A 20,052-nucleotide genomic window follows, 5' to 3' on the forward strand; every position below is an offset into this window, starting at 1 on the left:
GTCCCTGTGGCCGCAGCCAATAAACACCAAAGTAGGGACAACAGCTGGAGAACAATGATAGCGTATTGATGATCTTTGTGTTGGTGTGTGTGTGCGCGCATATTCATGTGTGTGTACAATAATGTGTGTATAAGCACAACCCATCTGTGTGTGTATGCATACTGTAGACATGTATATCTGTACTCCAGCTCTTGTGTGAGTGTGTGTTTGTGTTGGCAGCCATTATCTTGGGGGTCGATGATTTATGATCTATGTTATAGCTTCCACTGGGGACGTATAAAAGTACAGAATGGCCCTTTATTGCCTTTCTTCTTTCGTTAGTCCTACGGTTCATCCATCACTCTGTGTTTCCCATCAACCCGTCTCCCCTCTTTCTCCTTCTCCCTCCGTCTTTCTGCTATTCTTTCTTAACCATCTTGTTCTCAATTGCTCTTTGTCCGTCTCTCTCTCTCTCTCTCTTTCTCCACGTTCACCCATATCTCTCTCTCTAATTTGCCCCGGCTTTTCTTTCTAATAAAAGCAGGTATCGATGACCTGTCGGCCGCACATCAATGGAATCACCATTATTCTGCCGTGTTGTTTGTTACAGTGGGGAAGCTTTTCTCCGTATTGTTTGCTCTGTACAGGACAAAGCGAGATTGAGAGATTGATGCAGGGCCGTCGGAGCCCGGACTCAGACTGATTTCGTGTTGTCCAACAGGATCTTTGGGCTTAGAGTAACTGCAGATCTTGTCGAAACTGGCATCCAAGGTTTGACCGTCAGGAAATCCCCATATTGGATACAAAATAAAACCCGTCTGAACCACAATCCATTTCACAACGCAAGACTTAATCCCCTGGATGAAACCTTTCCATTCACTGTGGGGTAAAGAAGTTTACGGCTGATTATGAAAAACAGCTTGAGCGAGATCGAGGATACACTGGTTTTCCTCACACACCCCACCATTATTGGCGACGTGTGAGGGGAGTGCTAAAAGCGTTACTGCAGTGATAAGTGATGAGACCTTGGGCTGAAAAGTGGTGAGGTCTTGTGCTGACGCAGTGAAAATGTGTTTATATCATCTTATGCAGACCTCAAGGTATCAAACACTGATGAAAATTAGTCCCTAAACACAGTTCTCTGTTGATGGCGGGGTTGGATTCAAGAGGGAGAGATATCTCAACGTCCCACGCTCAAAAACTAAAGTCAACTTCTTTGCTCAGCAGAATTACAACTGGATTTAGTTTTATTAACATTCAGCAACAGTAAAAATGGGCTGTGAACACGAAACCAAGCATATCGGGCCAGTAGGTGGTGATAAAGTCTACATCAACGATCAGTCAAATGCCAGAGAAGAACATTGTGAGCGGGCTCTGTGAGCTTCTTATTTGTTTATTTATTATAATATAATATTTTTCTGGGGCATTTTTGCTGCTATTTAATATTTGAGGGTGAAAGGGAGAGAGAGAGGGTAAGTACCAAGTACTTATAAGGACTCGTAAAAATGTCTTAAAACAGTGTTAGATGATATCAAGTGTGAATGGTTGTTTGTCTGTGTATGTTAGCCATGTGAGGCTGTCCAGGGTGCACCCCACCTCTCACCCAATGTCAACTGGGATTGACTCCAGTTCCCCCCACGCCCCTCAAGAGGATAGTGAAGACCAGCGAATTATTCACACTGAGCATTTCCATAGACATGCTGATGGAGAGTAACCAAACTTACATGTACATGGGCTGTAGCTGGAGGTGGGAGGTCTTCTGAGGCCCCTGGTAACCGTACGAGTCGAACCCGCCTATAAAATCAACTTCACGAAACAATCAAACATGAACAAACAAACAAAAATTAATTAGAGAGGATGTATGCTCATGTGGGAGCCTCCCACCACAGATGATTCACTGCATTAGGCCTCCCAAACCTACACAGATCTCAACAGTTGTTTGTACAAGAATCACCACCTCTGCCTCTGTGCTAATCAGAGATGTCGGCATGAAACGGCTTCCAGTGAAAATCTGGCTTCATCGTCATATAAATCCCGCACTGAAAATCTGATTCCATTTAAAGGAGGAAGACTAAGACGGATGCAGCTGTATGCCTCGAGAATACCCTTAACTCCTAAATTATCCAGGATAGCGGCACATATTTCCCCGCGCTGTGGAGCTGCCAGCAGGTGGTTGCCTCCCACCGACTGAGGCTGAGAGTCTGGACTTTTGAAGAGAGGCAGCCGTGATATGATTTTTTTTTTTAAACTTTGATGTTGTAGAGCTCAGAAAAGGGCACTTCATCGCCTTGATCAGCAGCATTCACTCTTATTTATTCAGTGAGATTTCATAACTTTAAGTACGATGTGGAATCTGGCCGAGATGAGTCACAGTTAATGCAATGTAAAAAGGTGCACGAATTACCCAGACTAGTTTGTAAAAACCTATGTTGAAAACATCATAACTTATATAAATTAAAAAGATATCAAATGTATCCTTTTATAGGGATAGTTTAACATTTTGGGAAACATTGGTTTGCTTTTAAAGATTTAGAGGAGAAGACCAATAACCCTCAATAAAAAAAATCATAAAAAATGCAAAACAGGTAGATTTTTTTTAAAGTTCCAAAAAATCATACAACTGAAATAAACATTTCATAGAAATGTATGTGTAATTTTAGCATAAAGATAATTTGTCTTGTTTTATCAGAGTGTTGGAGGTGTGTCTACTGTCATAATTTACTTTTTCTTTGAATTCTGTTGGATTTATTAAAATAACTTTGAAATAGAAGTGTGAACATTTTATCTGTTTGATTTCACACTTTCCAGGAAAACAAAATATCTTTGTTTATTAGCAGTTTTTCTGCACTGCTGCAGTACAGTGATAGTTTATGATCACAAGGCTAATAATTGTTCTTCAGACAGACAGTGCAGAGCTATTGTCGTCTTTACGTATTGCTTCTTTGTTCTGTGACAACCTTGATTTGACCTGTTTCTGCTTCCCTCCTTCAGGCTCCTCCTGATCACCTGACTTCCTCCCACCACACTGAAGGACCTCACCTGTTTTGAGCCTAAACCAACCATGATGGTTAAACAGGGCTCCTTTACTTTCTTAATTTATACCACTACGGGCCAAAAGTCCTCTGCACTAACATTGGGTTAGTTCTCCTGTGGTTATTGCCGTTGCATAGTTTCAGATCTAGTTTGTAGTGAATTAGAAATTGGGTGTCAGTTGCTTGCTGGCAATTCAAAGTGAACAAATTATCCTGGGAAATGACTTGGCTGCGGCGAGGGTTCGGAAAAAAAGTTGGATGTGAGTTCACCTTAACTGGAATGTGAAGAAGCAGATGAAAGTGCCAAACGGCCCCCTGAAGTACAAGGAGCAGAGCTAGGTGGGACGAGTTTAATGTCTCGGAACAGAGTCAGATGCATCAGACAGAAAACTTCTAAGTGAAAAGAGCATTTTTAATTGTTTTCAATCCTGCTCACTTTCTCGAAGAGTGCACTAAAGAACAAGCTGTGGATCCTTCATTGATATACTGACTAATAAGTGAATGTTATTTTTCTTATGTTGTGTTATCCTTACTATTTTCTCGTTTACTTAAATGGTTGTTCTGTGGACCTCCCTTCTTTGTTATGTTCCTGAACGAGTCGGGCGTAACTGTGAATCCCTGGGAGGAAGAAATTACCCTGTGAGCGGTAAGTGTTTTCTGCCGAGTCATGCTGCTGTGAAATAGTCTCAGCAGAGTTTCTGCCACACATGACCCTTTGAACACAAGCGGAAAGAAAGTCCCTTTTCTGTGTGCTGCCAAACAAGCTGTAGTTTCAAATATTTTTTCGTTTATAGTGGTATTCTTTGTGTGTGTGTGTTTGTGTGTGTGTGTCTGTGTGTGTGTGTGTTTGTGTGTGTGTACTTGGTAGGAATATTACTTTGGAGGGTATCTCCTGATGATTAACTTTTGGAACTGATTAGTCAAAGGTCAAGGTCATAGGCCAACCAAAATATGATCCAAAAACACATTATCCGAGATATCTTAGGGAAAAAAAGGGTTACAGAGACAATCTGAAGCTTATGAAGATCAGAAAATGGTTCCTCATTAAATGATGTGATATAATAAGTGACGTCATAAAGAAGTCACAAAGAAAATGATGTCAAGCATAGTTCAAATATGCAATTATCGAGGTACCTCTGCATTCTATAGGACTATAGACATGGCCTACACCTTTTATAGATTGAGAAATAGTGTCTGATTATACGGTAGTAATGACATCATCATGACATCACTATGATATCAGAATTTTTTTTAGCATTGCCTTGGTGTATATGAAGCTCGATGCCTTTTCATTTTAAAATTGTGAATTTTTGCCATTGACTAAAGATCCAAAACACATCTGTTTACTCAAGGATTGATTGCTTTGGTAACCTTAGGGTGAGCGTGCGTCGTTTATGTGCTCACGAGAGTGTGTGAGACTGTCTGACACCTTTGAATAGCTGTGAGACATAAGATTGAATATAATGATTAATCTCCCCACACAGACAGACTCACCCTCGCACATGCACAGAATAATTATCAGAGTAATTAGCTTTCTCAGCAACTTAAAGTCTTCATCGGTCCTCAGTGAGTACTTGCTTCTCCGCCCAAGGCACTTTTCCCTACTGAGCTCCCTGCTTATTGTTTAGTCTCCCACACTGCATTATTGCTTGGCCACTTTCCACAGACACATTCAGAGGGCAACACTCAGCAGAATGAAGTTTGCAATGGATCACAAAATTATTCGGGAGAAAACGATCCTTATCATTATGTGAAAATGACGCATCTGACATGATGCTACCATTGTGTGTGTATTCATTAGGCCTCATTAGTGGCCCAAAACCTCAATTTGAGTCCTGATTCCCTTTGATTACATTCGTCCCATGAGGGGAGGAAGGAAAGTGACTCATGTAGCTTATTATCGCTCATCGGTGTGTGAATGTTTTCCCCAAGTCTCATTGTGTGGTCTTGGTTACTCCCATTGACTCGACGTGAAGATGGATGACATGACAGCTCCCCTAAAGTGAAGCCAAAGTTTTGTGATCGCCCCCCTAGTGGCTGGCTGCAGTCTAGGGCATACGGTCTGCCTCCTCCATGTTAGTGGATGGGACAAGGACCAACCTAAAAGTCAAATAAAATTCTCTCAAAGATGTCATATGAAATGACCGAAATACATCCATCAAAGACATAATAATAATAACTGTTAGTTCGTAATTATTAAGGCAAGTGGCAGTTGAGGTTTTTTATCATCACAAAGCCCATTCAAATGCATTGTTCAAAGTCTCTCCATCTTCCCTGAATCTCAATAAGTCATAAATAACTAATAAAAGTGGAATACATTTGGTGTTGTGAACTGCTCTTTAACTTTAACGATCAGAAACTTTAATATTTAACTGTGACCTGGATGAACACAGAGGTTGTTTGTCACATGAAGAGCCTTTAGAAAGTAACTGCTCTTGTATCCAGTGTAGTTTTACACCTCAGCTGCTGCTCAGGAAATACATTTAAATCCTTCGACAGACTCGACCCTACATTTGCTTTAAGCAGGATAACTTGTCTACTCTCAGTCTGCTTTTATTACCTTATCAATATTTCTGTGATCGTAAAGAGCATCTTCAATCCAGTGTTGAATGAGACATGCTTAGGTATTGATCCCCCTGCAGAATAGCTGCAAGTACTTAAGTGGAATAACTAACTGGCTCAGGTAAAGGGGCCTATTCAAGACCTCACACACGCACTTATGAATGCACAAACACACACACACACACACACACATGTGACTGCATCACTGAAGCAACGTGTTGATTTGCCTAATTTTCCTCATTTGTAAGGAAGGTGCACTTCAAATGCGATTCATTTAGATGTCAAAATGCCTCCAATTAACTCAATGAATCCTTTCACTACAAAAACTGCACACTTCCCATTCCACACGCTCAAATTGGTGAACTGATGCAGGGGTAAAAGGCTGAATAAAGGTAACTGATGAGTGTATAGGTGTGTGAATATTTTTTATTGCTCTTTGAGGCTCTACTCTATGTTTGATGGTAGTTGAACGTTTGCAGGAGAGACGTACAGATGAAAGAAGACTTTGTTTGAGCGTGAATCTAAGCAGCTCTAATAGTCCTCCACTCTCACATTCTTGTCTTTTATCCCTCCGTTTATTTTAGAAATTGAATGAGCGCAGCTGTGAAACCTGGAGGCTGTAAGTGAAACATTGAATGGAAGTATCCGTAAAGGCTGTTAGTCCAGGACGGCTTCATTCAAACCTGCTGCTCTATTACAAAACGAATGAAGAACACGGCGGTCCAAGGGTGGACGGATGGAGAGAAAGAGGAGCTGCAGATTAATTGTTATTTAATTGTCCTTGTTAATGACTGTGTACTTACAGCTATCCTCTTCTTCAGAAATGAGCTTGACCACGTAGCAGGCGTAGATGAATCCCACCAACTAGAAACAACACAGAGAGCAGAGGAAACAAATCATTATTTTGGATAATGAGAGAGAGAGAGAGAGAGAGAGAGAGAGAGAGAGCGAGAGAGAGAGAGAGAGAGCATGGATACTGAATATTTACTTGGAAAACAGAGAAAACAGGTGTTGGTGTAATTGGAGCAGAACAACACAGTGGTATTCTACTCTGAAATTGAGCACTTGAATCAGTGGCTACACACACAAAAACACACACACACACACCCACACATGCCGCTAATCACGACTACTACTTGCCTCTTCTCAACCCAAACTTGAGCCTATGGACCAAACTTCAGGACTTCATGACTTGGATCTAGGGAACTTTCTTTTTGGCCTCATAAGAAGGACAAGTCCCCATAATGTTACCATGTTCACAGATAAAGGTCCCTACAACATGAGTAATACCTAAACACACACACTGAATGTCTGGCGTCAGCAAAGACAAATACAAGAGAGAATCGTCGAAACCTCCTCTCTGTTGTGGCGCTCTGGGTAAACACGAGTGAGATTGTGATCACTGAAACTCAATTTTCATCTCCCTCTGTTGCTGTGGTATTTCGATGTCAGGGCGAGATAGTTCCATGTTCGCCGCTGTTGTCGAGACCAAAAGCCTCGCACACACCGCCACCCACTCCGAGAGGGCTTTGTTGTGTCGGCCTCACATTGTTCTACCTCATGGTCTCACATCTGTTTGAGGCCATCGACAAACCTGAGAGCAATGCTGGCGGCAGAGAGAACTATCACAGAGGAGAGTACAGTGCTGCTATTCTGTGTGCTGTTCTTGTTATCAAGAAATACCACATTCAACACGTGTGCCTGTGTGTTTGTTATTTAGACAGGGATATAGCAGTCCACATTAGCTGAACACCTTTGCTCTCTGAGCCACTCTCTCATTGGCTGTCTGTTACCAGGGCAACGGATAAGAGGTGGCTGATTGGAGCAAAGATGCAGGAAGGTGCAGTTTACTTAGGGTCAGCATTTTGATGACTTTATTACCCTGCATTGGTAGGAAAGAGAGGGAAAGCAATGTGGGAAGAGAGGAGGATACGGGCAGAAAGTGATGGAGGTAAAGGTGTGTGTGTGTGTGTGTGAGGGATTGAACTAACATGTTATACTGAATAAATTAAGCCTTATTGCTGCATAAGTGTAGGGAAAATGACATTGACTTTGTTGGTATTCCATTGACTACACGCACACACACTCACACGCACACAAACACACACACACACCAGCAAGAAAACGCACAGCGAGCCGCAAATGCAGCATTTGAGATTCAGTGTATATCTCAAGGTCTTGACCTCATTTACTCTAAATAATGTTCCGCTCCCGAAGCACATCTCTCCTCCATCCTTTTCTCCTACTCTCTCCCTCGCCCACTTTCAGCCTGCTACATTTCTTCCGTTCTCTTCCCCCCCCCTATACATCCCTGATTTCCTTCCTGCACCTTTTCTTTTCATTTACCTCGATCTCTTCTCTCCAGTCTCTGACAAGTAAATGAGTCACAGACATATAGTGCTTTTCTTAGTGGGGGGATGAATATACCTTAAACTGAGCCAAATGCTCGGAGCCGACAATGCTGCCAGCAGCACGTTGATCGACGGTGATGAGAAAATCAATTTGGATAAAACAGGAGACTTTATGTTGCAGAAATGCCTTTGAGAAATTACCAGTGGTCAAAGATGGCGATAAATCTCCCAGGCTACAAAATCTTTGATGTCAGAACTGTTGAGAGGAATTTAGCACAGCACATTCATTGTGAAACGTTCAAGGAGACGTATTAGGCTTTTTAGTTTTTTTTCTCCTCTAGTGTGTTTGTGTATAAAACCCCATAGTCCGTGGTAGCGGGAGCTCCTCCTGCCCACAGAAAACTCCGCTTTTGACATCACAATGCTCCACATTTGCATAATGCACAGCTAGCGGCTAGTCTTTCATGCCCTCTAACAAAGCCAGGTAAGGCAAGAGCCAAGTCCCACCATAGGCTGTGATGGATGACACGACTCCACGTCCTCCCACTATCCAGAAATGAAGCTTAAATACTCGGGAGACGAGCACCACCTTTTTGCACATTTGGAGCAGGAGCCGGTGCAGTAGGGGCCGCAGCAGTGAGGTCTCAGTGATCTGTCATGTCGTCCATCTTTATCTTTTATGAGTGGGCTAACTGGCCAATTGGAGCAGACTGACCTTCTTCAGGAGGGGGGTCTTAAAGAGACATGAGCTAAAACCATGCGTTTCAGACAGAGGATGAAAAGAGGAGCTGCAGCAATGCACACTATGATCAAAGTGATGTGTTTTTCCTGAACGTTAGAGCCTTTAACATTAGTGTCAGGATTGGTGGAATTAGATGGACCCAGGAGCAGAGGTAGTTAACAAAAAGAGTATTTAATAAAACTATTAAACTAATTAAACTAGACAAACACAAAACTAAAACACTAAAGGAGTTAACAACAAAACTTAAACACTAAAGGAGTTGCAAACTGGAAAGACAAGAACAGGAGGAACAAAACACAAGTAAGCTTACACGAGGCTCAGGAGATCAGGACAGCACCCAGAAACACAGCAGGAAAAACAGGGGCAATTGAACACAGGTGAAACACATGAGGGCAGGGCTGACAATAACAGACAGGAAGTGAAGACGGAAACAACACACAAGGAACAGAGACTACAAAATAAAACAGGAAACAGAAACAGGGTGTGCAAACATGAAAACAACTAGAACACACACAACAGAGATTTACTAAACAGAAAACACTTTTACAATTAAACTTAAACATAGACTAAAGTGCCAGATCCTGACAATTAGAGTGTAAGTCTTTCCAGGTAGTAACCCAAATCAAAATCATGAACCTGAACCTGTCTCCTTAAGACATAGCCTCACTCAAGCTTCAGACTGCCTCCCCTTGTCCACTGCCACTACAGCTAAAATGAGTACGACCATTCATTATGAAGGAGATTTTAACTGGTACAAAGTCAAAACATTGTTTAAAGGACTTTCAAGAGTCAGGAGACTCACGGAGTTAGAGCGGATCCAGAGCTCATTCTGTCTTCTGCAGGCTCATTGCCTCTGAAAATGGCTTTTGGGTGCAGTTTCACTAGCACCAGTGAACAGAGAGCAGGGAGCCGTGCCCACACTGCAATAGAGAACATCTGATCAGCTGTGACAGAGCGTGTTCCTCGGCGCATCAATATCCTGTTAATATTCAGGATAGTCAAGAATTCAGTTTTGGTGTCGATGCATGTAAACGTAATATCCTCTTTACAATAACTCCTGATTACATCTTCTCCTGATAACTAGGCTGCACCAGTATTAGCTATGACGTGTGTGCTCTGTCCCGTGCTTATTGCTGGAGTTCCGGCTCTGGGTTGGTTTGGCGCCTGCAGTCATATCTGGACAATCACGCTCATGACAGACTGTGACAAGTATTTAGCATTTTGAGCAAAAAAGTTCCCCAAAACAAATCTCATATCTAAACGACATAACACCATCTCCAGGAACAAGTGCTGTTACAAATAAGATTTAGATCAAAATACGTCCAAACAACCATCCGCAGCTCTTTGCCCACAGCGCTGTTTCCAGACGACATTGACATTCTCCTTGAAGGTAACTTAATTTATTTATTTTCGTGTCCATTTCACTCCCAGTGACTCATGCATTGAAGCTTGCAGCATTCAGACCTTTATATATTGCTGCGGAGTGAAATAAGAAAACAAGAAAGAGGGGGAGTGAAGGTTTTTATCAGGGTTTATGCTCCGGGGGAAAAAATGCAGCAGTGAGAATTAACTGAAAGGCTCATCCGCTTTAAAAGAAATATGCTTCAGCTTTGGGTGTATTTGAACTTCGACTGTTGCAAACTTCCTTTTAGTCTCAAACCATTTCTGTAAACGAACAATTGACGACTACAGAGTTGTAGCAACGGCGACTGACAGTAAAAAGGTGTTTGCTGTTCTAAACATTTCCTCGCTGGTTTGCACAATCAGACAGACAGAATTATAGTTTTTCAGACAGACACTGGTCCTTTTTCACATTTTGTCCGTGGGTTAGGGTTACTTGGTCAACGCTGCAAAAACGAAGGATGTTTGGTGCGAAGAGCAGGTATGAAAATAGCACAACTTCAGCATGAACTCAGACAGGATCCCTGACCCGACGGGCCTGACAAGCAATAACTTGTATAGGTTCACTACTTCACCTCACAGACACATTTATCTAATTCACTGTTTTATGGGGCTTTATGTGCAGTGTCACACTCTATCCCAGGAGGCAGGAAGACCGTCTTTATCCCATTTCTGTAACACCCTGTTCAGTCGGTGCTTGTTGCCATGGTAAACACAGCAAATGTAGATAGTTATGCAACAACAATCCAGCCAGAACCAAGTGACATTTTTTCTTAAGGCAACAGGAGAGTAATGGTATGGAAAATCATCCGTCAAGTGTTCATGTTCGTGCCGCTCCACAACAGACCACAACATCTTTCCCATTCAGAGCTTCAGAACAGAATGTTCCGGGCAAATGTTTGCAGGGATGATGCAGCTGCAAATTGGGCTTCCTGCACATCAGTTACACTTTATCAATGTCTTCACACTGTCTTCTTCAATTTTACACTGAGGCATAGTCCCTGTTTTCAGCCTCCACCAAATGGCAACTCACTGTGACGTGACCCATTGATTTACCCTGAATTTGGTATTTTGGGCAGCACCATCTTGGAGCTCAAGGATAATGCAAACCCACCTAGACCAGACCCCAACTGGATTGTACTAGCTGTCAACCACACAATATCCACTCCCCAATGCCCACGGTACCTCAGTGTCTGTTTTACTCTTAATGGGACCATAACAAAAACAATGACATCATACATTATTAAAAAGGACTTGAAACTTGGGATTTAGACCTTAAACTCCAGATGAAAACATTTACTGATGAATATATCAGACAATGCAGGTTTCAGGCACTTTCACTTTCCAGAACCGGAGTCTACATCCATTTTAATAAGCAATTTATGGTGCCACCCCCCAAAGTCCATATACAGCTAGTTAGGAATGGCTCCCAATTGCTTTAATTCCCCTTTTTGTCTGCTATAACGGTAATTTGATAAAGTGATGTACAAAATCAAAGATAAGGATTTAGGCTATAGTGCCTGGATACCTGCACAGATTTATTACTAGATTTTACTACCGTCTTGCAGGTACAAACTCTCCTAAAAAACCTTACAGATAACAAGGTGCCCGAAATGATCAAGAGGCCCATAAAAGCGTAGGGCTACATTACCCAAGTAGTAAGGACATTAAAGGTCATTAAAGTAGAAAAAGATAACTGAATCATCATTCTCTCCTACAATAATCAAGTCCCAAATGCTCCCTGAGCAGAGATCCCAAGAACACCTGGAAGTTCGGAAAAAAGGAGCTGAGGGAGAAATTAGTTGAATGTCAAACAGCTGGTGTTTGATAAGGAAGGGGAAACCTGCGCTCTGCATAGCCTCAGACCAATGAACCCGGGGAACACACCAGGGGAGGAGACCTTTCAGAAGAGCAAGGACAGATGCCAGGGGAAGGCAGCTATAGGTCAGTCACCCAGTGACGCAGTGTGTCCTTTGCCGAGGAGGAAGGTGAGGTCGCATTTTGCCAAAACAATCATGGTGCAAAGTGCTGACGCGGCGGAATCGTCTCCATCAAGGTCTGTAAAACTTGTAAAACTTAATCAGCTCCCAGGTTGATCTACGACGAACATCTCCGTAGATCCTGACGTTATTTAGATCCATAATTAATTCTGTCCCATGTCCTTCGTTCTTTCTCCAGGAAATGTATACTTCTTGTCTTTCTGTATAACAATCTTCCTTTGTATCGAAAGGATTGTTTTCATCTCAAGTGAAAGAGTCCATTACTGCTGCATCATTTTGCACCAAATTTTGCAGTAATGAAGGTGTCAACTCCATTAGATCAGAACTGTTTGTGCTGATGACGCCCAGTTAAAGGACCAGTATGTGGGATTTAGGGGATTTATCAAAAATGGAATACAATATTTATAATGATATTGTAATAAGCATATAATCACCCAAAACTAAGAATCATTGTGATTCATATCTACATGAGGAGTTGACCCTCTTCTATGACGTTTGCCATGTTGCACCACCATGTTTCCTATGTAGCTCAGAGCAGATAAACCCAACACTGATTCTAGAGAGGCCCTTTTGCATCTGTATGCAACCTGCAGGCCCTGTGGGTTCTCCCTCACACTTGAAAAAGGAGAGGGGAGGGGAGGGGTATCAATTGGTTTGTTCTATCAACAACTAGAACAAACTAGAACCCAATCCATGTATTGATAATAATCACAGACATATCTGTATCTGTATTTAATGTTTGCCGATATGCTCAGAGATTAACTATTAAAAAAAATAAACAATGCAGAAAAGATGTATGTTTACAATTTTTGTAAAATAAATCTTGACTAAACTTGCATATATTTGGTAATATTTGTGTTTATATCTGAGTTTATGTCATTGGATGCAAGTACATACTTATTACAGCAACAAGTATCAACCTCACTCACCGGAGAAGGATGTTTATTTACAAAGTACGTCACAGTGCTAATGTATAACAATTTCGCAGCTGACATGTCCCCATCCCTGGTTGCACTCCTCTGTTTAATCGTTTTAAGAATTGCAGTGTTACCTGTCTTAATTTAGAAAAGAAACACACAAACAAAGGAGAGGTTTTACTTATTCAGCAGATATGGGATTAGTGCTGTAGAGCACAGCGGTGGCCTCGGCTGACTGACATTCAATTCTCATACATTGTTCTTTTCCCTGAGCAACAACAGCTATGAAAACCAATCTGGTCCCAGTGCTGCCTCCCTGAATACAATTTGAACCTTGCATGACATCACTGTCTGGTGTCAATGACAACAATGTCACATTCAATTCAGGCAATAAAAATGATAATAGAAACAACGCTTCATATGCTAATGACTCAATTTCTAACTTCACCGATGATGAATGAGAAAAATATAGAAACAGTCTCAGTTACCTTTTCCCTAGATTGAAAAAAAATTACAATTTATGAAAAGATTATCTGTTGATATAATTTGAGATGGATTTACTGACAGAATGCGGAGTGTGTTTCCTTTTCGTTCAGGACCTGAGAAACCACTGCCACCACAGACCTCAGGTTGTCTGTAGCTTTTCCCTGAATTATTTAAAATGAGTGTCACACCTGAAGCCTCATAGTTGACTCTGAAATTAAATCATTAAATGAACAATGTAAGTGTGACAATTTATAAATCTTCAGAGACCTAAGAAAAGAGACTGAATAAGGTTTTATACTGACAGCTGATTACAGCCTATTCTGATGGAACTATCTCGACATTTTGGATTTGACACCAGAAATATGTCAAGGACATGAGCCCATTTGGAGCACAATGTATGTGATGATGGATGTTGAAATTGTAAAGTAGTTCACAGGGACTGTTATCGGTGCTTGTTCTCTGAGCCAGTCAGCTCACTCGGTGTGGATAAAAGGTGTCGCATGCAAACAAGCAGGCGTAGCTAATGTTCATTTTCTTCAGGTGAACCCGGAGGGTTTCAGCCTCAAGGTTATACGGACTGCGTGCTTTAGAAGGCTGAGTGTATCCCGGGTTTTCCTTCCTACCAAAAACAACAGTAGGTGATTTCACTGATTCGTTTTTCCACTCTATTTGAAGTTATGTAAATTACTGTAATTACTTGCTGCCATGCACTCTAGACCACTGTGCCAGCAGGAAGCCTAATCATTGATGTTTTTTGTGAAATACCATTTAATTATCAGTCGATCTGAGCTATTAGCAGGTAGAATAAATCGGAAGAAACTGTAATCGCAAAAATAATTGCGCATTCCCCCACTTTCCTCCAGCTAGACTGAGGATTCTGTATCTCTATGCTTGGCTTGAGCTTAGATAATCATACTGTGCACCAAACTGAAAACAGCAGAGATTGTATATAAAGCTGGATGATGCATCTCCACTTCATCCCACTATCCAGATATGAAGCCAAAGTATCCCAAACGCTGCCATCTTGCAGTAATGACGCCATTCAGGGCTTTTTGTTTTGGGTCCATATCCCATTCAGAATTTGGAGATTTGAGGTTCATGACCTATACTGGTAACCACAAGGAGGGGATATAGATGATTTGTCTTCACTTTTGTGGAGCCGACCTGGCATTCATCTTTATAAAGACTACAGTCTATGGTTTGGACTAAATTTCATAGAATCTATCCATTTAGGTTTCATGTACTTTGACTTTATGGTCTCCCACTGAGGAGACAGGGTTTGTGACCTACAGTGGAGCCAGCCACTAGGAGGCGATCTAACTGCTTTGGCTTCACTTTTGGCTTGTCCATATTGACATACAGTCTATGGTAGAGTCAGTTAACTCTTGTTGCAGTAAGAGCACAGCTCTGTCAATTCAAGTCAATCAATCAGCTAACAATTCAACATGTATCCCTTATGAAATACAAATTGAATTTTTACCTATTGTCTGTAGAAGTGTGATTTCCTCTTCAGATAGATGTTCGTATCTCATGTAAAAATAAAAAAAAGATTTGGTTCGTAGTTAGAGCTGTACTCCTGCAACATATGAATTTGTAAATCAGTCAAGCAGAAACACAATCACACGGTCAGTGGCCGAGTTAGACAGACAAACCAGTCCATCACAAACACAACTGATCACCCAACCAAACAAAAGCATGCTCTGCTGAGGACTTTGACAGCTGCAGATGCCTCCGAGCCTGTTTTGACTTTATGACACATCTTCATTTGACATTTTGTTAAATCCTGCCCATCCAAAACAGATTTCTGGTATGGAAACTACCCCACCAGTCAGAACTGGGAGATCACCCCTCATCTCTTCACTAGAGGAAGCAGTTAACCAAAAAAAGCCATAAAACTAGGCACTTTACATCCCAACCAACCCAAACCCTCATTTAGTCAGCCAGTTGCCCGGCTGGACGACGTATGTTATCAAGCACCCTGACAGTGTTTCCACCAATTACAGTAAACCAGGCAACCAGTCAGCCAGTGAACCAGTCAGACTGCGGAGTGTGTGCTCATGGAGCATGACAGTGTTTCCACACACCAATTACAGCGAGACAGTGGTACAGCTGTGTGGTGGCTTGGCACTACGCCACACTAGAAGTACCACTATCGATTGACAGAGAGACGCGGCGAGTGGATGAGGAGAGTGGGTGAGAGAATGCTAAGTGAGGAGGGGAAGATGCAGAATGAACAATAAAGGAGACAGGCAGACAAAAACTCCCAAACTCCGTTCTCTCTGTTTTCTGTAATGGTATAATGATGCATGCATTCACATTTAAGTGTCAGTTTGTTTATCGCGTCTGCATTCTATGTGTAAACCCGGAAAAAACTACAGTGCAGAGACGACTGGAATGAAAGTGACAGGCCTCCCTCACACCGGCTCTTTATTTCCACTCCACTGTCTCTCTCTGATCCTGCTAATTATCGCAGTTTGACAGTGCAGTGGAGGAGGAAATTCGATGGCGAGGGGAAAAGACAGGCTGAGGAAAACAGAGAGAACAAAATATTGTTTGCAACAATGAAATAAGACACAGAGAGAAAGGAAGAGACACACAGAAAATACTGAGATATGCGAGGGAGAGTCTCCGACCCATTCCCTGTAATGAGGGTATGAAGTCATTAACTTAATGGAGCCAAAATGCTTTGTTCTACTCTAAAACCGAACCTGCAAAGTCGCACAATCAGCCAACATTACCTGACCAGTTGCAGGAGACAAAGAAGTTGGCGTTGGTTGTATTACACATTACAGAATACATTAAACTAGTGAGTGTTACTGTACAGAGCATCAAAGTGCATTCATTCGAAAGCACTATGTCACACAAAGAGTATAATTTAACCACTGCACATTAATCCTGTCAACACTAAAAACACATTCACAGAAACACACACTTTCATAACAGACTTTTTTATCAATAGCAAACTTTAGAGGTTCTAAAGCTAAAGTTCCTTTTTTTGCTTTGTTCCAGAATATTAGATTATGTCATTCTTTATGAATCATCACTCATAATGACTAATATGAGTGAAAAGGCAAAAAAGAATATATGTAATAAGTGGCACTATTTAACAATGGCAGCGACTGTGACCAACAGGCACTCCAATTTTATAAGAAGGACATTTAAAGCCGTGAGCCGATTTCTTTCCATATTCGGCTACTTGACTTTGAAATTACAGTGCATAGCAGAAGGTACTCATTCAGCTCAAGTACTTACAGCCAGGAGTATCTGCAGCGAGGAGTGGGCCACCTCTATGAACTGGAAATCCATCAGACAGCCAGCTATTGATATATATCGGTGGTCCTCAGGTGCCCAGGACGGCGGAGGGGTGATGGGAGTCACCCTGCACCCGGGGCCGTTCTCCATCCACCAGGAGCGATGCATGGAGAGGTTAAAAGTCAGCACAAGGTCAGAGTCCTGGCAAGAGAGACAAAGAGAGAGAGAGAGAGAGACAGAGTGAGTTGAATTACATCCTCTGAGGAACAAGGCCGGGGGTTGAATAGCAGGGCGGCTTCTAACCAAGTTTTAATTAAAACCAAAGTGTTTGTCATACCCCGCTCTGAGAGCTAGAGAGAAAGCAAGAGCCAGAACTAAATATAGATCTTAGATTTATGATCCCAGTGATCTGGCATTCCTCAGATTAGATCTGAATCATACACATGCAAGGTAATGATGAGGACAACGAGGGAGGGAGAGAGAGGAGGCTAGACAAAGAAAGGAACAGAAGGAAGGATTGGGAGCTGTAGTTTGTACGATGCTTCCCGCCTGAGAAAGAGAGAGATTTGTGTTGTGGTGTTATGGAAGGGTCAGTTACTGAAGTGATGATGTTGCGATTTTAGGCCACATAATTATAATTATTTCTTCTTTATTTCTCATTAAGCAGGAAAACCGCAAAACTATGGGAGTTATAAGAAAGACTGGGAGGTAACATTACCAATGAGGTTTAGAACCAACTCAGTTAATCTACCTCCTTGGAGAGTGAGATTTAAAACAAATTCAAGAAATAAATTACCAAAGAATCTTGTGAGGTAAGTGACTGGTCCCTGGCTGCAATATAGGTCAAATCATCCCTCCTCCTCCATGCTTGCGGATGGGACATGGACTAAACTAAGTCAAAATAAACATTCCAGGTATCACACTGATGTTTGTTCAATTGTCTGCTTTTGCTGATTTAAATTATTTATTTGATGCTCTAAAAACGCGGTGAAACATCATGACTGACGGCTGACTCATGACTGGACAACGCTTTTTTGACGGGACATCGATACAGAGGCTCTACACCACCATCAATGTAGACCTTGAGTTCTCCTCAAAAACGTTGCTGTTGTATACTTTTATACAAATATGAAGACATTTCATTCACTCATATTGGCCACCACAGCCTGAACAACCCCGTCACAGAGAGAGACAACTTCAAGTTACAACCAGAGGCTGCAAAAACTTGCACAACTGACAACCAGTAAATAAATCAACACGTTCTGTTCCTCAGTGTTTGAGTTCGACTTCACAGCAGCACAGAGAGACCCCATACAGTAGCAATGGCCCCTGCAGTTACAGTGTCTGTTTGGTTCCTCATAAAGCTTTTTAATTCTCAAAGATGAGAAATGCGCAATAAATCAGTTCTGACAGTCGTCCTGGTTTCAATAATGCACATATTAACGACTCCACTTAGCGAGGAGAGACACAGATCATTCATCAGAAGTCCATGCAAATCAACATGGCAGTAAATACACGCCTAAATACACAGGTCCACATATTCAATCACACACACAGGTTTGCTATGTTGCTTTGGAATATGTCAACAGAAGAAACTCTTTTTAAGTGGGGAGAATATAGAAAGTAACTTTACAGTACAAAACTATTGGTAAATGTTTGATTTTCCTGCTTTTGTCCATCAAAAGCTTTCAAATCTCGTTTTTCTTGGTTGACATCTTTGTTGGTGCTTCTAAGTGTATGGCATGTCTTCTCCTTCCTGAGATATTTGTTTCAGTTGTACATCCGTCAGCCGTTACAAACATCAATACGCCCACTTGCTCGATGGGATTTTTCCTACTGTACTCTCACATGGGAACTGGCAGTTAAAGATCGCTAAAATGTGACTCCGACATTTGGGTCGTTGCGTACAGCCCTTTTGGAGAATTTCAGGAAAACGTCAGCACCTTTTTAATGTGAGTGACTGGTAACTACTACAGCATACTAGGATTAATGGGCAAATAGTCCCTTAAATGCAGGGCAGATCACTTATTTTCATCCGGAACCACGTCGTCAGTACTTAACTTAATCAAGTGACGGACGTAAATCTTTAAATAGAGCTTTATATAGAGACGTTGCTCTTCCATCAACACTGAGTCAATATGGTCTGTTTCCACACTGTATGTCCCGCTTCATCTTTGTCTTTACCTCATCCTCCCACCACATCCACCCTGCCCTCCGTCACCTCCCTCCACATCGCTGGTTAATCCCCCCCCCCTGTTCTCCACTGTTAATTTATATTGTGCTCTCTCTCCCCCCCCCCCCCCCCCCTATTCTCCCCTCTTTTTCTTCCTTGGCCTCTCTCTATTCCAGCGTAATGAGTAAATGCCTCATTAGCACAGAGCTCTGATTAATGCCATCTCCCCTTGTTGTGCTCCTCGTTTTAATGAGTGAAATCTCCTTAAATTTCTCTCTCGCTCCCTCTCTGCCATCACTCTCCCGCCGCCTACCTCGTACCGTTACCCTCTTACTCTCTCTCTCTCTTTTTATTATATTTCTTTCCTTCACCTCTTTTCTTTATCGCTCTCGTTTCTCCGCAGCCTTTCACCGCTCTTGCCATGTGATCGGGAGAGGGGTAATAATTATTTCGGTGCAGTGTGTATCAGTACTTTACTAATGAGGCTCCGGAACAAACATAGTTTTGGACAGTTTTCTGTTCCAAATGCTAATCCGAGCATCGCGTCTCCTCTGAACTTTATTGTACCTGCACTGAAACAACGTCAAGGGGATGTCAAACTGTCCTTGTGGTTACACTGATCATCGTCAATACATAAACTGCCATATCTAACAACAGATGAGACATATAAGAGCAAGACAGAAGATTTTCTTTTCCATTCAACCGTCTGTGAAGAGTTCACTGAGGTTACATGGTGTGTTTTATAGCTCAGAAATAGACTGGTGCTAATTTGAAGAAAAAGCTTATCTCCTTTCTGTTCATCCAGCGGCAGCACAATAAGCCTCCACCAGCACAGATAGAGACAATGTGATGAAAAAATTTAAAAAAAAACACACACACGTTGAAAATTAAAGCTATTTTTCTAAAAAGCACAAGTGTTTAGAGGAAGTTATTTTCGCAACAATAAATAACCCAAATACAGGGAGTTGTAGGATTTGGGGGCCAAACTCAAATTACTCACCAGTGGAATGAAAAAACATTAGTTAAATTGCTGCTATGAAGAGGAGTTGATGCCTTGCATCGAACCCACCAGGATAATGAAGCCATAATGCCAAAATAATTTTGAGATATTAATCTGCCTGGTGATGAGTGGCCTGTTTGGCTTGTAGCCTTAAATA

General features: G+C 41.8%; 1 protein-coding gene across 2 annotated transcripts in view; it reads right to left on the bottom strand.

The window, feature by feature from the left end:
* The window catches only part of nkain2 (sodium/potassium transporting ATPase interacting 2), a 73,464-nt gene that overhangs the window by 1,530 nt on the left and 51,882 nt on the right, over positions 1 to 20,052 (bottom strand). The window contains exons 4-6 of one of the 2 annotated variants that reach the window (XM_061091815.1): positions 16,723 to 16,923; positions 6,377 to 6,437; positions 1,704 to 1,785 (exon numbers count right to left, since the gene is read on the bottom strand). In XM_061091815.1, coding sequence (XP_060947798.1) covers positions 1,704 to 1,785; positions 6,377 to 6,437; positions 16,723 to 16,923 — 344 coding nt within the window. Of the gene's footprint in view, positions 1 to 1,699; positions 1,786 to 6,376; positions 6,438 to 16,722; positions 16,924 to 20,052 lie in introns of those variants that run through there. The other variant, XM_061091816.1, reaches the window with a different exon arrangement.

Source organism: Limanda limanda, chromosome 18 (genome assembly GCF_963576545.1).
Source record: "Limanda limanda chromosome 18, fLimLim1.1, whole genome shotgun sequence".
In the NCBI taxonomy this organism is placed as follows: Eukaryota; Metazoa; Chordata; class Actinopteri; order Pleuronectiformes; family Pleuronectidae; genus Limanda; species Limanda limanda.